Here is a 23658-nt window from a genome sequence, read left to right on the forward strand (position 1 = left end):
TGCGTTTTTGATACTTATATTTAATTTTTAATATTCTCCACTAACCCTTTCCAATAATCATTTGCAAAGTGCAACGCTACACAGCTAAACAGGTAACCTTTATCTTGTTTGGTTTAATAACAAATGTCATCTTCATCTGTACAAATAATAATTACTAATATTTTTCACCATTTGTGCTGCTACTGTATTGGCCATTGCATTTGGAGATTGTGAGGAATTCAGGCGATGTTCGTAGTTGTGATTTGGAGAGAGGAAAAGGAAGCAACTTAAACAACGTCATGGATGAATAAATTAGGCAGCCTTGGCGAAACCCATTTGGTTGTTTCCTCGGTCAAAGATGGAATAGTAGACTCCAATGAAGACATCTCCAAGAATCCAGAGGTCGTCATACATGTTCTCAAATCCACTCATACAAAGTTGTTTTCCATTGTAAGTTTTCTGCAAGCAACAAAATAAAGAACAAATCAGCCGATTTTCCTACATTTGTTTGCTTCTAAGATTACACTTGCTTTCTTATCAACTTAGCATCGCACAAGCTTGCCACCTTCACATTGATTCTATCTACACCTCCCGCTGCCTCAGGAAGACAGACAGCGTTATCAGTGACCCCTCCCACACAGACCTTGCCTTCTTCCAGTCTCTTCCATCAGGCAGAAGATACAGAAGACCTGCACATCCAGCCATAGGAATATTTTCTTCCCCACAACTACAAGACTCCTCAACGATTCTCCCTCGGACTGATCTGTTCGCTGTAAGAACACTATTCACGACGCCCAATGCTGCACTGCTCATGCATTTGCTTTGTTTGGCCCCTTGTTCTACACTGTATCCAATCATTGTTTTGTCAATGTACCATTTGTCAATGCACTCTGTCAATTATTCTTTTTTGCCTACTGTGTGTGTACTTGGCCGCAAAAATATAGGGCGAGATTCTCCGGACTCACGACGGGTCGGAGAATAGCGGGCGTCGGAAATTTTTACGGCGACGCTGTTCCGACGCCCTCCCGCTATTCTCCGAACCCCGCAAATTGTCGGAGTCGCGTTTCCCGACAAACGCCTCCTTCCCGCCCCTGACACGACCAGAATCGCCACTGTGAGCCCCCCCGCTATTCACCGGCCCGGATGGGCCGAAGTCCCGACGTCATGGCGCCCTGTTTGGACGTCGTGAAACACACCTGCTTTTTAAATTCGTCAACCAGTCGGCCTGGCTGACGACAGCTTGGAGGAGGTCAGGGCACCACTCTGCGCACCGCTCAGCGCACCGCTCAGCGCACCGCTCGAGTCTGGCCACAACGGGGAAGGCATCCCTGGGAACGGGAGGGGGTCCAGAACGGGGGCGGTGGGGGGGATGGAGGGGGCAGTGGGGGAGACGGAGGGGGCAGTGGGGGAGACGGAGGGGGCAGTGGGGGAGACGGAGGGGGCAGTGGGGGAGACGGAGGGGGCAGTGGGGGAGACGGGGGAGGCAGTGGGGGGCGACGGAGGGGGGGGGGTTTAGGTAGAGAGTGAGCCGTCCAACCCCGTAACAAAATGTCTGCCACCATGCCATGGTGTGCAGGTGACGAGGACACGGCCGCTGGTTCCCCTGTGGCTTCCGGCCACAGGCCACTGACGCACCCGTGAGGAGGACATAGTTTACTGGCCGTTGGATGCAGGAAGTGACCAGGGGTTAGGCTGACCGCGTGTCAGCAGCGCGACCAGGCCACCGGGACACACTGGTATCCCATGGCTGGCGGCTGCCGAGGTGTCGACTAACGTCCGTCTAACATGTCCCGTTTCTCCGCCCCCCACCACCCTTCTGTAGGTTAGCACGATGCATGGGAACAGAACGGCTATGTTCTGCGCAGTGGTTGGGGCAGCTCTACTGGATTTGGAGATGCAGCAGCATCCACACCCACAACCCGCAGTGGCTGCAGGGCCAGCTGCAGCAGCAGAGGGAAGGGCCGAGGAGTTGCCAGTCGTCGAGCAGCAGGGGGGGGGGGGGGGGAGGAGGAGGAGGAGGAGGAAGAGGAAGAGGAGAGAGTGAGGGTGCAGCCACGGCGTCAGAGGCGACGACCAAAGCCGAGGGTGTACCGTGTCCGGGTCTCTTTCCTAACAATGCCGGACATCACCTGCAGGAGAAGACTCCGGCTGAGTAGGCAGACGGTGATACATATCTGCGAACTCCTGTCGCACCTCGCCCCACGTGGAACGGGGGGAGGACACGCGATCCCGGTAGCCATCAAGGTGACGGTCGCTCTGAACTTCTATGCTACCGGCTCCTTCCAGTCTCCGAGCGGGGACGTCTCTGGGATCTCCCAGTCATCGGTGCACAGGTGCATCCGGGATGTGACCGACGCCCTCTATGCCATCGCCGATCGCTACATCACCTTTCCCGAGGACCGAGCAAGTCAAGACTCACGAGCCCGTGGATTTGCCAGTGTGGCCGGGATACCGAGGGTTCAGGGGTCAATCGACTGTGTTCACGTCCCCATGCGCCCGCCTGCTGTGGACAGGGACGTGTTCACAAACAGGAGGGGGACATACTCCATTAATGTCCAGGTGGTATGCGACCCCCACATGAGGTTCATGAACGTCTGTGCAAGGTTCCCAGGGAGTGTGCATGACTCCTACATACTAGCGCAGTCGTTCATCCCTGCGATGTTTGAGGGACGTCCCCCCCGGCTGAGGGGCTGGTTGCTAGGTGACAGGGGTTATCCGCTGAGGTCTTGGCTGATGACGCCGATACGGAGGCCTCAGACCAATGCGGAAACACGATACAACGAGGCCCATGCAGCAACCAGGGGTGTGGTGGAGCGCTGCCTTGGCCTCCTGAAGATGAGATTCAGGTGCCTGGACCGCTCCGGAGGGGCCCTGCAGTACCAGGCCGACAGGGTCGCTCGCATTGTAGTGGTCTGCTGTGCGCTGCACAACATCGCGATGCAGAGGGGAGATGACCTGTTGCAGGAGCCGGAGGGAGAAGCTAGTGGCAGTGGTGCCAGCACAGAGGAGGAGGAGGAGGAGGAGGAGGAGGAGGAGGAGGAGGAGGAGGACGCTGGCGGAGTGGCGGGCGCAGCACGCAGACACGACCCAGGTGCTGGTGATGTCCAGGAGGCGGCACGACGGACCCGGCAAGGACGGCGGGCACGCGATGCCATGGTGGCAGCACGGTTCACGCATCGCATGTGACGTCCCCGATGAACACCAAACCACCATCTGCATCGCTAGTCATGCAGAGGGTCACCACACAACTGCCACCACCAAACCCCCCCCCCTCAGTGTACACTGCTCCACTTCGACATGACGCTTATCACTGGGTCCAGACGGAATGGCACAACATTGATGGCTGTGTCAGCGGGTGTGATCAGTGCCATGTGGAATGATGACAGCCCGCTCTGCGAAGAGCTGTGAGCTCAGAATCGTTAGAGAGAGTCTGACCCATGGCAATAGCTGAACCATCCACCTTGGTGGCCGCTGAGTTCGTCACTGACACTCCATCACGTGCCCGCGTGGGCTAGCTGTGGGAGGGGGGTAGGGGCAGGGACTGCACACCCGGCACCGAGGTTTCACCACCCGCCACCCCCAGCGACACTCGGTCACCATCACGATTCCTGTGGCTGTGGAACAATCACACGGTATTACAAGTAAGGTGGAACAGTGTGTTTAATATTAACAATTATTTACAGGTGCCCTACCCCTACAACTAAACTGTGCCCTTCACCCGTGCCAACTTACTCAGTGTCTATCTTAGTTGCCTTACGGGCCCTACCACTACGTCTAAGTGAATCCCCAGATGATACAGCAGGAGTGGAGGAGGATTGCTGCGAATCGCCCCCCTCGACTCGTTTCTCCTTGGCCAAGTGTTTCCTGGGGCGACCCGGCCTTGATGGGCCAGGCTGCTCTGCGGGCGTCTCGGGTGACATTGTGCCACCCTGCTCTGCCTGCTGCCCACCCGATGCACCAGGGATGGGACGGGGGGAGGCCGAGAATTCCGGGACGTCCCGTGATGGAGTTAATGGGACGGGCCCCGAAACCTCCTTCTCCCTCGGGGAGCCCGGTGGCCCCCGGGCCTCACTTTGGGACAGAGGTGCGAGCGGGGAGGTTCCCCGTCGCACCACCGACACCTGGCGCTGCCAGTCCTGGAGGCCTGCAACGGTATCCACCAGGATCCGAAGGTTTGCAGAGACGGAGTCCAGGGAGTTAGACATTCCCGCCAGGGACTGTGCGATCTCAACCTGATTGTGCACGACGCCATCCAGCACATGTGTCAGGCGGTTGATGCTCTCGGCGACTGACTGCTGCGACTGGCCAATGACCTGCTGAGACTCGGCCATGGCCCGCAGGGCGCCGGCAATGTCGGTTTGGCTCTGGCACATTGCTGCCTGTGAGAGGGCAACCCTGTCCAGGGCCGAGGATGACGCGTGCACATTAATCCCAACGTCTTGCATAACCTGACCCATTGCCTCCACCGCGGATGCCACCCGTGCGGTGTCGGACTGGGTCTCTGCCATGAGCGGCACCACTCCCTGCTCTTGGACGCGGATCGACTCCTCTAACAGCGTCTGCAGAGTCTGGAAGGAAGCCCTCATCCCGTCATTGTTTCCCTGGGTTTCCTGAGGCATCGGCTGTGCGGGTGGGTTGAGAAACTCCAGGAACTCCGAAAACGTCTGGGAGCCAGCTGCATCCTGGGCCTGGTCTGGCCTCCGCGAGTCCGGGCCCTCTGTTGCTCCGACCTCCACCTGCTGTACCTGCTCATCTGTGATGTGCCAACCAGACTGTGCCCCAGGAGACTCATCACTAAATAGGCCCGCCGGGGTGTGTATCTCTGGGATGATGGAAGTGGTGGGAGAAAGCAGTGCCGCAAGCCCGACGCTCTCAATGGTTAGGTCCTCGTCCAGGGTGTGGGGCCACTCAGCGACAGGAGGGTTGTCCCTGGCCATTTCTGGTGGTGGTGGTGGACCTCGAACCCTCTGTGCGTCCTGGTCCGCAGATTGGGTTGGGGCAGATAGGGCTGCCCGCTGATCGGGCACCCTCTGTTGTGAGGCCCCGGGTGAGGTGGCGGCAGATTCGTGTCTCCGTCTGCAGCCAGACGGCCCTGGTCGTTCGGCATCACGTCCTAGGGAAGAGAATGAGACGGGTTATTTCGATTTGCTCGGCAGGCCGCTGGACGGTCCCAGTGGGCAGGGTGTGTGAAGGGACAGAGGATGGGGAGGTGTCCCAGTGGGCAGGGTGTGTGAAGGGACAGAGGATGGGGGGGGGGGGGAGGGTGTTTGTCAGGGAGGGTTGTCTCACTTGCTGCAGTTCCGCCAACCTCGCATTGCGCGATATCGCGGGTGGCAGACCCCCCAACAAGGTCCAGTGCCCTCTGTTCAAAGGTGCTGAGGGGGTGCATGTTGGGCGAACCCCCTGCAGTCTTGTGCCGCTCACGGTGGTTATGACCGGCCTTGGCCTGTTGGGGGAGGAAACATAGGTAGATCATTACAAAACGGTAGGTCTCAGAAGTCCGTTCTGATACTGGCACAGTTTGGGGGGGGGGGCAAGTTGTCATCAGATGATTGCATCTCTCCTCGGGGCCAGAGCGCTGGGTCTGTGACAACTTTGTGAACCACCCTCAAATAACTCTGCCCCAATCCCTCTCCCCCCCCCCCCCCCCGGGCAGTTAAGGGGGAGGGATGGTTGTGACTAGGGGGCACCCTCATGGCACTTACCCTGGCAGACCTGGTGAGGTCATGTAGCTTCTTTCGGCACTGCTCTGCTGAGCGAGGGGTCTGCCCCACAGCACTGACGGCAGCAGCCACGTCACGCCAGGCCTGGCGTACCGTGCTGGCAGGTTGGCGATGCCCTCTCCGCGGGCGGATGATGCCCCTCCTCTGCTCCACGGCATCGAGCAGCGCCTCGACGTCTGCATCAATAAAGCGAGGTGCAGCTCGCCTAGGCTCCGACATCCTGCCCGACAGATTCTGTGGTCGCCCGCGCCTTTTTACGGCGTCGGGCGGCGTCACATGGGCGGGTTCGTGTCGTCGTCGCGTTCCGTCGTCATCACGCACGTAATTGACGCGGCCGCGCTGCTAGCCCATTTCCAGGAAGTGAATCGGTCGGGAAATGAAGCCTTCGCGACCGTCGTAAAACGGTCCCGATTTTTACGACCGTTTGCCGACTTTCCGCGGGTGCGGAGAATTTCGCCCATACTTTTCACTGTACTTTGGTACATACTTATTTGACAGACAGGAAACAAAGTACTTGCCCCAAACTTCGCGATGAGCAGAACACTCTGATGTTTCCTTGTAAAATGGGCAAAATCACTTTGCACAATGAATTAATTTGAAGGGAAAGAGTCTGTGGTAAGGGAAAATCCAGCCGAAAACCTACACTTTTAAAAATTTAATTTAGAGTACCCAATTTTGTTTTCCAATTCGGGAGCAATTCAGCATGGCCAATCCACCTACCCGGCACATCTTTGGTTTGTGGGGAAGAAACCCACGCAGACACAGGGAGAATGTGCAAACTCCACACAGAGATTGAACCCGGGTCCTCAGTGTCATAGGCAGCAGTGCTAGCCACTGCGCCCCTGCTGAAAACATTCACATCACCACTTTGCACGTTTGGCAAATAGATGAAGAAAGAGTTCATCATTTTGTTGGCGGTGCTGCTCTAAGGAGTAACAGGGGTCAGACCCCATTTCGGGAAGAACAGGAGGAGATTCTCATTCTCAGGGCAGAAGTGTTAGTAACTGGTGGGAAGGTTCAGTCAGAACTCCCCTACGTTCTGGAAGGAGAACAAACTAGCCTGAGCTCCCCCTCATGGTTAGCACGTTGCAATGTGTGAACACAGGTAAAAGGAGAATTGGCCTCAACTGCGGGACACTGTTGAATAACTTGCTGTCCTGATTTACACTTTCACAAAGACTATTTGAGGACAGGTATCCTGTCCAGGATTGTATTTATAGACTCAGAGTCTTACAGCACAGAAGGAAGCCAGTTAACCAGTCGTGTACTTGTACTTCAACAAAGACTGGTCAGAGAAAGTGGAGTGGAGAAAATTATGTACCAGCCGCTTTACGCCTGAAAGGCAGCGCAGCGCAATGTGACCAGTAGGTGCCGGGTGATCCCTCTTCCGGGATCTAACTGGCTCACTACGCCTCGTGCGATCAAACATGATCTTGCAAGAAGTCGCAATGTTTTTCGAGGAGGTCACAAAGATGATTGATGCAGGTAGGGCAGTGGATGTTGTCTATATGGACCTTTGTCAAGGTCCCTCATGGCAGACTAGTACAAAAGGTGAACTCACAAGGGATCAGGGGTGAGCTGGCAAGATGGATACAGAACTGGCTAGGTCATAGAAGGCAGACTGTAGCAATGGAAGGGTGCTTTTCTGATTGGAGGGCTGTGACTAGTGGTGTTCCGCGGGGATCAGTGCTGGGACCTTTGCTGTTCGTAGTATACATAAATTATTTGGAGGGAAATGTAACTGGTCTGATTAGTAAGTTTGCAGACAACACAAAGGTTGATGGAATGCGGATAGTGATGAAGACTGTCAGAGGATACAGCAGGATTTAGATCGTTTGGAGACTTGGGTGGAGAGATGGCAGATGAGTTTAATCCTGACAAATGTGAGATAATGCATTTTGGAAGGTCTAATGCAGGTAGGGAATATACAGTGAATGGTAGAACCCTCAAGATATTGACAGTCAGAGAGATCTAAGTGTACAGGTTCACAGGTCACTGAAGGGGGCAACACAGGTGGAGAAGGAGAAGGTAGTCAAGAAGGCATACGGTATGCTTGCCTTCAATGGCCGGGGCATTGAGTATAAAAATTGGCAAGTCATGTTGCAGCTGTATAGAACCTTAGTTAGGCCACACTTGGAGTATAGTGTTCAATTCTGGTCGCCACATGACCAGAAGGATGTGGTGGCTTTAGAGAGGGTGCAGAAGAGATTTACCAGGTCTGGAGGGCATTCGCTATGAGGAGAGGTTGAATAAATTCGGTTTGTTCTCACTGGTACGACAGAGATTGAGGGCGACCTGATAGAGGGCTACAAAATTATGAGGGGCATAGACAGAGTGGATAGTCAGAGGCTTTTTCCCAGGGTAGAGGGGTCAATTACTAGACGGCATAGGTTCAAGGTGCGAGGGGCAAGGTTTAGAGGAGATGTACAAGGCAAGTTTATTACACAGAGGGTAGTGGGTGCCTGGAACTCGCTGCCGGAGGAGGTGGTGAAAGCAGGGACGATAGTGACGTTTAAAGGGCATCATGACAAATACATGAATAGGATGGGAATAGAGGGATACGGACCCCGGATGTGCAGAAGATTTTAGTTGAGGCGGGCAGCATGGTCGGCACAGGCTTGGAGGGCCGAAGGGCCTGTTCATGTGCTGTACTTTCTTTGTTCTTTGTCCTTTGAATTCTGCTCATTGTGGGTGGGATCACTTTTGGCAAATCCGTATATTAGAGTGAGGCAGCTAGTCTCACTCTAATACCCATTCCCTCGATCTACTCAAGGCACGGGATCTAACTCCCTCACCTTGGAGATCTCAGGTGAGTGCCGTTCAGTGCTGGTCTCCACAAATGGGGATCAGGTGGAACGGCATTCGTGGGGGTCTCCCAGTGAACCAGAGGCGCCCAGCTGCTTCCCCTCTGGGCATGCGGCACCCAGGCACTGCCAGTGCCAGCTGGGCACAGACTGGGGTAGTGTCATGGTGCCAGGCTGGTAGCGCCAGGCTGGCATTTTTCCTGTGCTGCGGATTGGACCTCGATTGCTCTATGCAGGTGCAGGGGGACGCTGAGGGCTCTCTTATTGGTGAGTTGGGGGAACATCGGGGCATCACCAAGCGTCCTGATCTCTCCCTGCACTGAGGAGTTATAGCAAGCGGCGCTGCTCAATGCAGAAAATGGGACTAAGTTCGGCCTCGGCTGCACGTTCCCCACTGAGGGCCCCATAGGTCATTCAATAGCACGGTGTTTCACAGCGATCTGAGCGCCGGCAAACACCCGGTTAACCGCGCTACGGGACTCTGTTCCCATTTGGGTAGATCGCATCCTGTCAATAAAGATTCCATTTAAACATGACTGCAGTTTCTTGAAAGGTCAATAAAAATGAGTATTTTGTTTGTGGATGGATGAATCATTTGAGACAGATTCAGCAGTGATTACGCAACCACACTGTTCCCGCTTCCATTCGCGACCACGTGCCGATTGGCCGTACGCCGGGTGGCTCCTACTTGAAGGATTTGGTTTGGCCCTTTTTCCCTGATTAATGGGCTCTTTGGTCAGAATTTGTGTGGAATAAGTGTTGGGAATTGAATTCTCCTCTGAGGTGGAATGTGGATGGGTTACTTTAACCAACATAAGTCGAATAAGGTGAGGGTGCTGGAGGTGGAGGGCCGAAGTGGAACTAGCTAAGGCAGCAATTTCCTGTGGGGCGGGTGTCGGTGCTCATTCCTATTTGTGCGAATCACAGGGTCGCCCCGGCAAGGATGGATGTGACATATCGGCGGTAGTGTAGGGAAGGGGTGGAATGAGTGAGGAACGTGTTCATGGGAGGAAAGTTTGCAAGTTTGGGTGAATTGCAGGAGAAATGTGAATTGCCGAGATGGCGGCCGTTCAGGTATGTGCAGTTACGGGGTTTTGAGCGGATGGAGGTGCCCTCGTTCCCTCGGTTGCCAGAGCTCATTCTGTTGGACAGGTTGTTGGCGCCAGATGAGCTAGGGGACGGGAAAATTGCGGATATTGACGGAGAGCTGGTGGGCACAGGGAAAGTGCCAATTGTGGAGGAGAAGCAGAAGTGGGAGGAGGAGCTGGGCATGGAGTTGGGATGGGGGAGCGTGCAGAGTGAGATCATGGGCCGAGTAAAGGAAACGTTGTCCTGTGCCAGGATGAACTTGGTACAGTTTAAGGTGGTGAACAGGGCTCACATGATCTGGGGGCGGAAGAGTGGGTTCTTTTCAGAGGTAGGGGGTAAGTGTGAGAGATGTGGTGGGGGACGGGGCGGCAAATCACGTCCAGATGTTTTGGTCTTGTCCGAGATTGGTGGGGTTTTGGGGCCCGTTATTTGAAGCATTATCGAACATTGTGGAGATGGAGATGTTGCCGGACTCTCTGGTGATGATCTTTGGGGTGTCGGAGCTGCCAGGGCTGCTGGAGGGGAGTGGGGGGCTGATGTCGTGGCCTCCACAACTCTGATCATACAGCGGCAAAGTCTACTGGATTGGAGGTTGGTGCAGCCACAGAGGATGTCGGCGTGGCTGGGGGGCTTAGCAGAATTACTTAAATCAGAAAAGATTATGTTCTCCCTTAGAGGCTGGGAAGGTTGGGGGGGTGGGTTGGCATTCTGGCCACGATGGAAGTTGTTGGTGCTGTGACTCAGATGGTTAAAGCGGCTGTCTTGTAAACAGGAGATGCTGAGTTCGAATCTCAGCACTGTCTTCATAGCTTTCAGTCAAAGCAACTAGCTTGAGAAGAAATGCTCCCATTTTGGGCGGCATGGCAGCGCAGTGGCTAGCACTGTTGTTTCATAGCTGCAGGGTCCCGGGTTCAATTCCCGGCTTGGGTAACTGTCTGTGTGGGGTCTGCACGTTCTCCCCGTGTCTGCGTGGGTTTCTTCCGGGTGCTCCGGTTTCCTCCCACAAGTCCTGAAAGGTGACTGTTAGGTGATTTGGGCATTTTGAATTCTCCCACCGTGTACCCGAACAGGCGCCAGAGTGTGGCAACTAGGGGATTTTCGCAGTAACTTCATTGCAGTGTTAATGTAAGCCTAATTATGACACTAATAAAGATTATTATTATTATTACAATAAAAAATTGTTATTACAATAAAAAGTGTTTCTTGTGCCTGTTTGAGGACTTGCTTGTTGCCAGCGGGTGGGGGTGTGGAAGCGCGTTAGGGGAGAAAACTAGGAAAAAATTGGTAAACTGTGGGAAGTGTGTTATGTTTGTTGAATGATTCAGTGTTTATGTTCATGTATGTTCTGGTTTGAATTTTTAAAAAAATTTAAACAACCACACTGTTCCTGAACATTACTCACATAGTCAGCTGACGTTAGGATTCACTGTAAAAACTGGGCTATGCCATTGCACTGAAATCTGTTCTAAACCCAGTAACCCGGAGATGGTGTACGGTGCTGTGGGAATTCCAGCAGCTTAAGGGTTAAAGCATACCTTGAGCACATAAGCAGAAGAAGGAACGGGATAGTCAATTCCATTGATGACGAATGTCACATCGGGCATGCTGGACATAGAATTGCAGTCGACATAATACTGTAGGACAGAGAAAGAAGAAGTTAACAGTGGTATAATCTGAAGGGACAGCTCACATCTATGTTTAAATTAAATGATTGACCAAACGTTAGCTCTGAGAATTGACTTAATGTTAGCATAAGTGTAAAATATCGTTATCAATGCATCTGAACCTCCTTTAATATAAGAAACTTCTGTACTTTAAGATTTGAGATGGAATTATCTCCTTCCCATGATAAAATACAATGCAAATTACCCATCCCCCATTGAATGAGCCGGCGCCAATCGCATGCAGAATTTTCTGAATAGGTGCGGTAGGTCCAACGATCAGCGAGGTTCCAGTATCAACAATGGCCTGACAACCACTTTGGCAAGCCACCATCTGGCCATTTAATTTCACACTAGGAAGTAAAAGGACATTCATAGTTAGGTGACCTGTTTTGGAAATCTAATTGACAACTGAGATTAATGTGCGCAAATGTGTGCATCATGCATCAAGATGGTTATTCCACTTGAGGTAAATATAAGACATAGCATTCGGATTGTGTTTTTAAATCTCTCAATATGGCTACTCTATTTTTCGTACACTTTCAACTATTGTCTTGCAATGTTTTTCCAGGTCCATGTATGTTGATTCTCACTTTTCTGGTTTGCATTTGACTGTCTGTCATCCAGTGTATTGGCTTCAAAACCTCCCTCTTTCCGTTCATATTCCTCAACTGGCTTGCTTACCTCAATCATTGTGATCTTCTTCAACACTAAATAACAGCACATGTTGTCAGCTCTGCCTCCCAATTACTCTGCATTCTTTGTGGGCTCTATCGGTCTAGTCTCTGTCATTTTATGTTGCTGGGAATTCTGTTTCAAAACATTCTTCATCCTCAAAAGTCTCTTCAACTCTTCAAAACTCAAGTCCTTAATTGTGCCTTTCGTTACTTCCCTCTTTGAATTCCCTTAATCCCCGCTTCATCCATTGTTTAACCTTTAGAGTGCCTTAAGATGTTGCTGTGTGGCAAAACTGCACAACATACCTGGTTGTAGTTGACTTGCATTTAAGGAGCCCCAACATTAATTGGGGATGTTGTCGTTACAAGCAGTTGGATCAATAGTTGTTGATTAGAGGGGTTGAGGGTTAGAGAGGTATTGATCATGCTGTGTGATCTTCCAATCAGATAGGGAAGGTGTAGAGAATCATCAGGAGGTAGGGGCAGAAGTCCATGAGAGCACAATGGAGCAGGGAGTACAGGCCAGTACTTGCTTTGAACCTGAATAATTCTGGATTATGCATTTCCCAGCTGATTCCTGATATTTCTCTTTGACACGCCTGTAATGTTAAACTGCCCAGCAAGCACTGTGCAACATTTAACCTCTTTTTCATGATGAATTATTCCGGCACAAAACACATCTTTGCAGCTGAATTCTATCTCGAACAGGTAACATTTGTTAATAGGCATTTACTTACCCGTCCAGACGGATTTGCCAGTATCCTTGCAGGGTGACGGGAACCCAGTTAATTTGACCTGTGTAATGGTTTGGATCAACTCCACCAAATACAACTTCACTTCCAGTCTGACCATTCTCTCTGTAAATCCAAGGTTGAAAATGAATTAAATCTGGAAGTATGCAGGTTCAGAATTTCTGTCAGCTTCTACGATCACATCATATTAGCCTTTTGTCAAATATGTGTCTGAGAATAGTTGTTAACCTCTTGGAAAGCTTGCTGGAATGTCTGGAGAATTTGACAACTAAAGTGTAGGATGCAACTATATCCCACCACAGCACAGTGTGAATCCCACAAGGTTTGAAATGTTTGCATCGTGATCTGGTCAGATTTATTTAATTTGTTGTTGTGATCGGGAATAGGGAACAGCCTGGGCAGAAAATGGAAGCGGATTCAAGAGTAAATTGCAAAAGTGAATTGGGCATATGTTGGCAAAAGGGTTATGGTGGATGGGCAGGGGAGTTAGACTAATTGGATAGTTCCTTCAAAGCGCTAGCACACGCACAATGGGCCGAATGGCCTCTTTCTGTGCTGCATAGGATTCTATTCATTAAAGTCTACAGGGATGGAATCAATTCGAGAGTGGGTTCACTGCCGAGGGTGGCGGGATGGGCCGAAGAATGATAGTCAGAGCTAAGCCAGGGAGGCTAAAATCCCTGACAGATGGGGCAGGGAGCTGGAGGAAACTTTGCTGCAGGGCAGATGGGGGGTGGAGTTCTGTCTACAGGCATCCCATCCCTACATTACTCAATTTCCCAATGCTGTATCGCCTATTGAATTATGCCAGAGAAAATTCCAGGTGTTGATAAAGAGAGGTTGAAGAAAAGGGCAAGTTTGGTGCAGGTTAAGTTGGATACTCTTTATGACGAGATTAATTAGTGAATGTTAAAAAATACTTCACCTGGTCAGGTAAAAAGCAAACAGAGGCTGCTCCACCAGATGCTCGGACATCATGTTATCGAAAACAGTTGTGGCGCCTGATACGGCATAATTTGGATATCCCAATCCCAGAATTCCATCAAATTTAGCGTAGTAAAGGAAATTGCCAGGCTCAGTGATACTTAAACCAAATTCTTGGTGGGTGATATCAATGTTGCCGACCTAATCAAAAATAAGACAGTTTAAATATTTACAGTAGGTCGTCCTGTAAGAAGGTCAAGTTAACATATGAACACATTAGGGTATTGCCACCTTCTTGGTCTCTGCTGTTTAAAATTGCCCTTGGAAGGTATAGAGCCTCAGGCTGCTTCTCACTAGGTGAATGTCTTCGGAATGTGAAGATAGGGACATAAACACTCTGTTCTGGAGGTTTCTTCTGCTATGTCTCAGTCATTGGGCACTAATGTATCTTCTGAATTCTCCCTCTGTGTCCCCAAAAAGGGCCGGAATGTGGTGACTAGGGGCTTTTCACAGGTACTTCAGTGGAGTGTTTAATGTAAGCCTACTTGTGACGATAAAGATTATTAGTGAGGTGAGGCACTGCAGTTTCGATATGGGCAGGTGTGGGCCCCACTAGCCCACCCACTGACGAAACAAATCATATTTTGAAACAGTTTCTGGAACATTGTGTCTTCCTCCAGGAGATGAGGAAGTTATGTGATGTGAGAAATAAAGGGTTAGCACGATTACTTTGAGTTGTAAAGCGAGATACATTTTTGAAAGCTGTTTCGTTTGCTATATTTTTCCACCACCTTTATCTGACACACTGGCTTGTTGGTCTAGTGGTGTTCTCAAACTGTAGGTGTCTTTCTTTATTTTTGACATTTCGTACTTTCCCACTAGCTGTGAGAATATGATGGGATGTGCTCAATGGGGACACATTGAAGGCCAAGAGCAGTCAAAATAGGCTTTGGCACGCATCCAGACAAAGTTGTACTGTGTATAAATGTATGTTATTGCAACTGCTCATTGAGAGATTTTGTGACGCTAAATTTAAAAAATTCTGATTTTACCCATTTCTGGTCCCACAACATATGGGGACGATGTCGGGGGGGGAAACCTTCCAAACTGCCAGGTGGGCATTGAAGTTCCTGACCACATGGTTTAGATGTGCACCCATAGTTGGCAGTTGTATTGAATTAGTCAGTTCTAATGAGATGCACTTGCACTAGCCCCAAACGCTCGAGTGGGTCAACATGCCAAAGATTGTGGACTTGACAGTGTTTGCAAATTAAAGAAGAAAAAAACTTCTCATGCAGCATCTTCAGACATTGTTTAGATAACCCAAAATGTTTCACAGCCAATGAATTACTTTCGAAGTGCACCCAGTTACTGGCTGTCACAAAGATACGCGCGACCCAGCACTTAAACAAATCTTTTTTTTTTCAAAATCTTCTGATTGGCTTTTCTCATATTTATAAACAGTTGTCCATATGCATTATATTCATCTTGCCCGCGCGAATTTACTTTATTATACAGAGAGGTTTGTTCTGTCCTTCATTTAACTAACTCTATGTACATTGTGTTGCCCTCTGGATCTATCTATGATTCCCCACCTCCTCTCTCCCTCCCCTCCCCCCCCCCCCCCCCCCCTCCACCCCATTGACTTCAGCACCCATCCTCTTCTCTTGTGGTTACCCCACTTTGAGCTGCATTAGGCTTAGCCTTGCGCAGGAGGAGGTGGAGTTCACCCTGCTCAGTGCTTCGCTCCAGATTCTCCATCCTACCTCTGTCTCCAGTTCGTCCTCCCATTTCTGTCTGGTCCTGTCCAGTGGTGTTTGGGCTCTGTCCAGTAGCTGTCCATATATTTTCCCACATAGCCCCCCCTTATCGCTACTTGTGCCTATCAGGTCCTCTAGTAGTGTGCTTTCTGGGGCCCCAGGGTACCCTACTGTCTCTTTGCGGAGGAAGTTCTTTATTTGGAGGTGTCTCAATTACTGTCCTTTTGCTGGTTTCCACTTCCTCGTCAGTTCGTCCAGTGTTGCCAGTCTGCGCCCTACGTAGAAGTCCCCGACCGTCAGTGTGCCCCCATCCCGCCTCCAGATTTTGAAGGTGGTATCTAGCATGGCTGGGGGGAATCTGTGATTGCCACAGATGGAGACCATGGAGGACATTTTAGTTATCCCGAAGTGCTGTCTCAACTGGGTCCACGTTCTCAGCTGGGCTCGTTGTGTACCTTGTTGAGGAGGATGGGAGTGTTGCTGTGGCCAGGGTCCGGAGGGTTGTTCCTTTACAGGATGCCTCCTCCTTGTACCCAAACTGTGTCGGGTTCTTGTACCCATCCCCTCACTTTTACTGCCGTTGCTGCCCAGTGGTAGGATTGTAGGTTTGGTAAGGCCAAGCCCCCTTTGACTTTTCCTCTTTGCAGTGTTGGTTTGGGAATACTCGGGTTTTTACCCCCCCCACCCAAAACGCCATGATTAGACTGTCTACATTTTGGGAAAAGGCCTTGGGGATGAAGATCGGGATGGATCTAAACAGGAAGTGGAGCCTTGGCAGTACATTCATCTTGATCGTCTGCACTCTCCCCGCCAGGGAGAGTGGGAGTGAGCCCCATCGTTGAAGGTCTTTTCTTACTTCCTCCACCAGGTTAGTCAGGTTCCACTTGTGGATCTCAAATCATAGATTCATAGAATTTACAGTGCTGAAGGCCTCTGTGTCCAGTCTCTGGCTATTTAGATCCCCAGGTAACGGAATCTGTTCTGGGCTATTTTAAATGGGAGCCGCTATAACTCTGTCCCTCCCCCTTTTGGGTTCATTGGGAATGCCTCACTTTTGCCCAGGTTAAGTTTGTAGCCCAAAAGGTTCCAAACTCTTTCAGTATTTGCAGTATTGCCTTCAGTCCCTCCTGTGGCTTTGAGACATAGAGGAGCAGGTCATCTGCATAGAGTGAGACTCTGTGCTCTCTGTCTCCTCTCCGGATTCCCTTCCAGCTTTTGGTACGCAGCCCTCCAACCTTTTGGCCAGGACCTTTGCGAGTATTTTGCACTGAAACAAATATGAACTGGACAGACAGAGCCAATGTGACTCTATTAAAGGTAAGGCAAGTCTGTCTAAACCTGCCGAATCTTTTGAGGAGGTCACCCACAAGGGTAGATAAAGGAACGTCCATGGAGGTTTTACATCAGGGGCACCTCAAAAGGCATTGGATAAGGTTCCAAACAAAAGATTATTGGCAAAAGTCAGATCACTCTTTGGAGATGGACATGTGGCCTTGGTTAGAAATGGTTTGGGAGATAGGATGGAGATAAAGGATATGTATGTGGAAGGTGGAATGTGGTCGGGATCTGCTCTGGGACCTCAGTTTTTTGCCATTTTTTTTGACAACTGTTATAACACACGTGGGTCTCACGGGGTAGGGATGATCGATAGCCATGGAGCTTGTAGAATATGAGCACCCTCGATAAGGGGACAGCGGACCCTTAACAAGGACCATGGCCTGGATTCTCCCCTACTCGGCGGGGCAGGGAGTCCCGGCGGGACGGAGTGGCGTGAACTCTCCGCACCTTTAGGGGCCAGGCCCGCGCTGGATTGACTTCCGCTCCGCCGGCCGGCGCGAAGGGCCTTTGGCGCCCCACCAGCCGGGGCCGAAAGGCCTTTGCCAGCCGGCGGAAGTCCGCGCATGCGCCGGTGCATCAGCGGCTGCTGACGTCATACCAGCTCATGCGCAGGGGAGGGGGTCTCTTCAGCGGACGAAAAAGAGTGCCCCCACGGCACAAGCCCGCCCAGGCCACAGTGGGGGCACGGCCCGGGGCCAGATCTCCCCACCCCCCAGGACCCCGGCGCCGGGCTTGAGAATCGCCGCAGGGGGCCCGCCGACCGGCGTGGCTCGATTCCCACCCCCGACGATTCCCGGGTGGCAGAGAATTCGGGCCACTGCGGGGGGCGGGATTGACGCCGGCCCCGGGCGATTCCCCGCCACCCCAGGTCGGAGAATTCCGCCCCGTGTGTCTTTGTAAAAATAGAGTCGGCCAGTCAGGCACCGGCTACAGAAGGCCCAGTAGGGGACTATTGCAGCTGCACATAATAGTTAACGTGTTAAATAAAGTAAGTGTTGTTTCTCTCTAAAACGCAGTGTGGCTTCTTCATTGCCCCCTTAGTACGCAGTGCAGATGGAAGGTCATCCTTGCAAAGGAACATTAATAGAATAAGTGAATGGCCATTCTGAGTTCAGTGTGGGCATGTGTGAGGTCATCCACTTTGGCAGAAGATAAAGAATATTTCCCAAATGGTGAGGAATTAAGAATGGTAGAGGAGAGTGACTCAGGAGCCCAACAGCACAAATCATTCAAAGCCAGTAGGTAGGTACAAAAATCAATCAGAAAAGCCAATGGATTGCTGGTGAAATACAAAGGACAGGAAGTTATTCTTCGGTTTTGGTCACCCTTGGTCAGGTACTCAAGGGCAATTAGGGATGGGCAATAAATGTTGACCTAACCAGCGATGCCCACATCCAACGAAAGGATAAAGAAAACACGATCTGGGACCCTGATTTCAATTAGGGCAATTAGCCCCTCAGAGATGGGTAATCAGCTAGTTTGACTTACTCTGACAGTATCATATCCCAGTACACCAGTCATGCTGCCAGTGTCATATCGAATGGAAATATATTTGTTGCCCATCTGAAATGTTGAGGAGTCTTGTGGATTGAACTTGACATGATCCTCTACAAGAAAAGCACATTTTACCCACTCAGTTTCAGTAGATGATTCTGTTCATTTAAATATAACAGGTTGACCAGGACTAATGGTACAGAGATATGGTTAAATCTCAGCACAACAGCTGAGGAATTTAAATTCAATTCATTAAAAATAGATATGGAATAAAAAGCTAGCATTGGTTGTGGTGATTCCTTCTTGGTCCCTCAGGGTCAAGGATAAATGTTTGGGTGGGTGGGGTAGGGTTGGGGTGAAGATGCCTGTGTGTGGATTCGTTTAACATGGGGTGGTCGTTACAACCTCCACACGGTCCCAACAGAGCGAGAAGTTGGCCCAATGGGAGGGAAATCTGAGATGACTGGAGACCGGGCTTTGCTATAGGACTGGGTCTAACACACAACCATCATCCTCCATTCACCTGCCTGCCTGTCAGTGACGTCAATTCTAAAGGTGGTTGTCATTTCCCTCTCCCTCATGCCTTGCAGTCTCACCCCTGTTAGCACTGCTTCTCTCACCCCTGCTCTCCCCCCGCTGCTGCTCCTCTCCCCCCTCTGCTGCTCCTCTCCCCCCGCTGCTGCTCCTCTCCCCGCTGCTGCTCCTCTCCCCCCGCTGCTGCTCCTCTCTCCCCGCTGCTGCCCCTCTCCCCGCTGCTGCCCCTCTCCCCCCGCTGCTGCTCCTGTCCCCGCTGCTGCTCCTCTCTCCCCGCTGCTGCTCCTCTCCCCCCGCTGCTGCTCCTGTCCCCGCTGCTGCTCCTCTCTCCCCGCTGCTACTCCTCACTCCCGCTGCTGCTCCTCTCCCCCCACTGCTGCTCCTCTCCCCCCGCTGCTGCTCCTCTCTCCCCGCTGCTGCTCCTGTCTCCCCGCTGCTGCTCCTCCCCCCGCTGCTGCTCCTCTCTCCCCGCTGCTGCTCCTGTCTCCCCGCTGCTGCTCCTCTCTCCCCGCTGCTGCTCCTGTCTCCCCGCTGCTGCTCCTCTCTCCCCGCTGCTGCTCCTGTCCCCTCGCTGCTGCTCCTCTCCCCCCTCTGCTGCTCCTCTCCCCCGCTGCTGCTCCTCTCTCTCCGCTGCTGCTCCTCTCCCCCGCTGCTGCTCCTCTCTCCCCGCTGCTGCTCCTCTCCCCCCGCTGCTGCTCCTCTCCCCCCACTGCTGCTCCTCTCCCCCCGCTGCTGCTCCTCTCCCCCCCTGCTGCTCCTCTCCCCCCGCTGCTGCTCCTCTCCCCCCGCTTCTGCTCCTTTCCCCCCCTGCTGCTCCTCTCCCCCCGCTGCTGCTCCTGTCTCCCCGCTGCTGCTCCTCTCCCCTCGCTGCTGCTCCCCTCCGCCCCGCTGCTCCTCTCTCTCCGCTGTCGCTTTCTGAATCCTGACGTCGTGTAGAATTATTCAATTTACAGAAGGAAGCCATTGAAAATGAAATGAAATGAAAATTGCTGATTGTCACAAGTAGGCTTCAAATGAAGTTACTGTGAAAAGCCCCTAGTCGCCACATTCCGGCGCCTGTTCGGGGAGGATGTTTCGGGAATCGAACCGTGTTGCTGGCCTGTCTTGATCTGCTTTCAAAGCCAGCGGCAGGCCAGCAGCACGCTTCAATTCATCCCATTGAGTCTGCACTGGTCCTTGGAAACAGCACCCGATGGAAACTCAAGCATCCACCCCATTCCCATAACCCAGCAACCCCACCCAACCTTTTTCTTTTGGACACCAAGGGCAATTTAGCATGGCCAATCGCACATCTTTGGACTGTGGGAGGAAAACGGAGCACCCGGAGGAAACCCTCGCAGACACGGGGAGAACGTGCAGACTCCGCACAGATAGTGACCCAAGTCGGGAATCGAACCTGGGACCCTGGAGATGTGAAGCAACAGTGCTAACCACTGTGCCGCCGTGCCGCCGAGAGACCCGCAGCGGATGTTTTACCGTCAACGGGATCGGAAGATCCGGACGGGGAGAACGTCTGGAATATTCTGAGCACAGAGCTGGATCAATCCAGCTCCCAACTTCTTTCAGGCACCAGCCATTCCTGATATTTCAGAGGCTTTAATTAGCCAATCATTTGAAATACACAACACGATGTAACAAAGCCAAGTGGGGATTCAGTGTTTAACAATTGCGCTATCATCTCATAATGAGGCAAATCTAAGTCAAGAAGAAGAACTGTATCACCTCAAGCTTCTGTTAACTGTTAAGCGATCAAAAAAGCCAACATGTGCTGTTGTGAGAACTTCTGCTATTATCTGGATATACTTACTGCAGGCATAACTGGAGCAGTAATCCGATGGGACCCAAAGGTTTGAAGAGCCAGTGTCAAAGACGACAACGAAACTCTGAGGTGGAGTCCCAACGCTGATTGTTCCAGTGTACGCCAGCTGTCAGGAAATTAAAAGGAAAATGTATAATTAGTAATGTGTCTGATTCTCAGACAGTAAAGTGCAGGGATGCTTAAGACCTGCTTAAGTTTTTGGCGTTTTCTAAGAATAATTTAGGGAGTGCATACTAACCAACCAAAATGGGAACCGGTTTTACATCCATTTTCCAACCAGCTAAAATGTTTCTGTCCTCAGAGTTTAATTAAAACAAACTCCTTAGGTTTTCAAATGTCAAACTAAGATTTTTAAAGGTGGTGATGCCACGTTTAGCAAATATTCCACAGGTTCACGTAGTGAGGCAGCTTAAAAACTTTGTAATAAATGTGTCGGAATGGCGAGTGGCTATTGTCAGTTTCATTAGAGATCTTGAAACTGAATTCATCAGATTCACAGCCCGAGTTGATGGTGGAGGCAGAGACCCTAACCTCTTTTAAAAATTACCTGGATCTGTACCTTAAGTGCTGTAAGGTACAGGGCTATGGACCGGGTACAGGAAGGTGGGGTTAGAAAGGGCACCTGGGTGTCCTCAGGCTGGCATGGTCAAGATGGGCCGAACGGCCTCCTTCTGTGCTGTAACTTCTCCATGAAGAGAATGAGGAGCAGAAGTCAGCAATGCAGCCCCTCGGGCCTGCTCCAACATTCAATAGAATCATGGCCGATCTCAGCTCAGCCAATCTGCGCACAGCACGATCCCACCAGCAGCACTGTGATGACCAGCAGATTTTTATTAGTAACTTTGGTACAGTGATAACTGTTGGGTAGATCTCCCCTGCACTGCATCAAAAGGTGGCTTGGAATTGTTTACATCCATGTGACAGGGCAGACATGGTCCTGGTTTAATGTCCATTCTAAAAGAGGGTATCCCTGACAATGCAGCACTCCCTCAGGGCTGTGCTAATATATATCCATCGCGAAATGACCAACTTCAACACTTGCTGCACTTTTGGGTTTCAGATACACAGGGCAGTGTTAATAAAGGGCAGAATGCAATAAACACCACCGGGATGTGACTGTTTCAATTCTATTCTGTAAGCTGATCTTCTTTAAAAACAGTACAGATTACTTACATCCAGGTAGTTTACTAGTGAATCTGTTGAAGCCAACGAATCCCCCTTGGATGCTCCACGGAATCTTGAGTAGAGATTGTCTTTGTGTTCTTTCAGAAACTCCTCAAGTAAACCACGCTCCGCCAAGACATCGCGGACAGATTTACCCTTAAATAGTTTCACTCTGCAAGGATCAGAGTGAAAATGGATCAACATTCAGGCAGACAGATCCTTCTAAATCAAACCAAATATCTTTTTCTACCCCTTTCTGTTTCATGTGTACAAGCTATAACCTTCTGTGTACTATGTTGTGATTGGTAAACAAAAGTAGAATTTCCAAAAAACAGAGATTGATGTATGAAGGTGCACATACAAACTGATTCAAAATTGGCTTAGTTGCAGTAGACAGTGGGTGATGACAGACGGCTGCTTTAGTGACTGGAAACAGTGTTCAGTGGCGTAACACAGGGATCTGTCCTGGGTTCCCTGTTATTCATTATTGATATAAGCAACTTTGATAACTATGTGAGGGGTAGATCAGTCAGCTCGCGGATGACACAAGGATAGGCCAGGTGACTAACAGTGAGGATGAGCATCTGGGGTTACAGGAAGATATAGACGGGATGGCCAAATGGGCAGATTAAGTGGCTGATGGACATTAACCCTGAAAAGTGTGAGGTGATGCACTTTGGAAAGAGAAAGTTGACAAGGAATATTCAATGAACGGCATAACACTGGGAGGTTCTACGGAACAAAGGGACATTGGTGTGTTTGACCATAGACCTCTGCAGGTAGAAGGGCAGGTTAATAGGGTGGTGAAAAAGGCATAAGAGACACTTACAATAAGGGGAAAAGATAAGGTCGATAGAGAGAAACCAGTTCCGTTGTTTGAGGTGTCACGGTCGAAGGGAATAGTCTACAGATTACAGCTGCTGAACCTTTCAGAACTGAAAGTTGATAAAACTTCGACACACAAAGGGTGGCAGACGTTTGGAACTCTTCTCCACAACTGGCAGTGGCTGCTCGATCAATTGTATATTTTAAATCTGAGATTGATAGACTTTTGTTATCCAAAGATACTAAGGAAATACGTCAAAGGCCGCTATATGGAGATCACCCACAATCTCATTGACTGGCAGAACCAGCACGAGGGGATTAATGGCCCACTCCTGTTCCTACATTCCGAATGGTGGGAGAGAAACATAATTGAAACATTCACAGCAAACACCAAGTATTTTGATAGAATTATCGTCTTCTGTGAGGATACATTCAAAGCACATCCAAACTTCAAAACCAAGACTGCTCACAAATTCCTGGCTGACTGGGCAACACGGCAGCGCAGCAGTTAGCACTGCTGCCTCACGGCGCCCAGGACCCGGCTTCGATCCTGACCCTGGGTCACTGTCCAAGTTGAGTTTTCACATTCACCCCCTGACTACGTGGGTCTCACCCCCACAAACCAAAGGATCTGCAGGGTAGGTGGATTGGATGTGCTAAATTGCCCCTTAATTGGAAGAAAACAATTGGCTACTCTAAATTTATAATTTAAAAAACCTTACCTGACTAAACATTCAGAGAGCTGAATGCACGCAAGTGCAATGAGCAACCACTTCATTTTTGCCTCTTCGAGTAGTTGAAGGAAACCACAAGGAAATGTCAAATTCCAATGTGAATGGGTTCTGGTTGTTGCTGCTTTTATAGTCATCAGGATCAATCCATTCCGTGGTCGGCAGATTTGGATAACATATCAGTTGATTAAAAGTTTCTCCACAATGGAAAATGTCTGGGAAATGTCAAACATGATGACCTTGTTGGAAAAGCAGATATTGTTTCCAATTTAGGTAAAGTCAAACTTGCACGGTGGCGCAGTGGTTAGCACTGCTGCCTCACGGCACCGAGGTCCCAGGTTCGATCCCGGCTCTGGGTCACTATCCGTGTGGAGTTTGCACGTT

At 50.7% G+C, this 23658-nt stretch overlaps 1 protein-coding gene across 1 annotated transcript; it reads right to left on the reverse strand.

Moving 5' to 3' along the window:
- LOC119978025 (pepsin A-like) lies at positions 1-23393 on the reverse strand. Its single transcript, XM_038819351.1, has 9 exons — positions 23266-23393; positions 21728-21890; positions 20543-20660; positions 18196-18314; positions 13611-13810; positions 12671-12790; positions 11465-11609; positions 11131-11229; positions 1-438 (listed from the first exon to the last, which is right to left on the reverse strand). The coding sequence occupies exons 1-9, from the start codon at positions 23319-23321 to the stop codon at positions 292-294; spliced, it is 1167 nt and encodes a 388-aa protein (XP_038675279.1). The 5' UTR covers positions 23322-23393; the 3' UTR covers positions 1-291.
- Between the last annotated feature and the right edge of the window lie 265 nt (positions 23394-23658).

The sequence above is a fragment of the Scyliorhinus canicula genome, chromosome 15 (genome assembly GCF_902713615.1).
Source record: "Scyliorhinus canicula chromosome 15, sScyCan1.1, whole genome shotgun sequence".
NCBI lineage: Eukaryota > Metazoa > Chordata > Chondrichthyes > Carcharhiniformes > Scyliorhinidae > Scyliorhinus > Scyliorhinus canicula.

Coding starts and splice junctions, on each gene's coding strand:
- LOC119978025 (XM_038819351.1), bottom strand. CDS start 23,321: ATGAAGTGGTTGCTCATTGCACTTGCGTGCATTCAGCTCTCTGAATGT. Junction 20,661..21,727: donor CACTAGTAAACTACCTGGAT/GTAAGTAATCTG, acceptor ATTTCCTGACAG/CTGGCGTACACTGGAACAAT. Junction 13,811..18,195: donor TGGGATATGATACTGTCAGA/GTAAGTCAAACT, acceptor ATTTTTGATTAG/GTCGGCAACATTGATATCAC.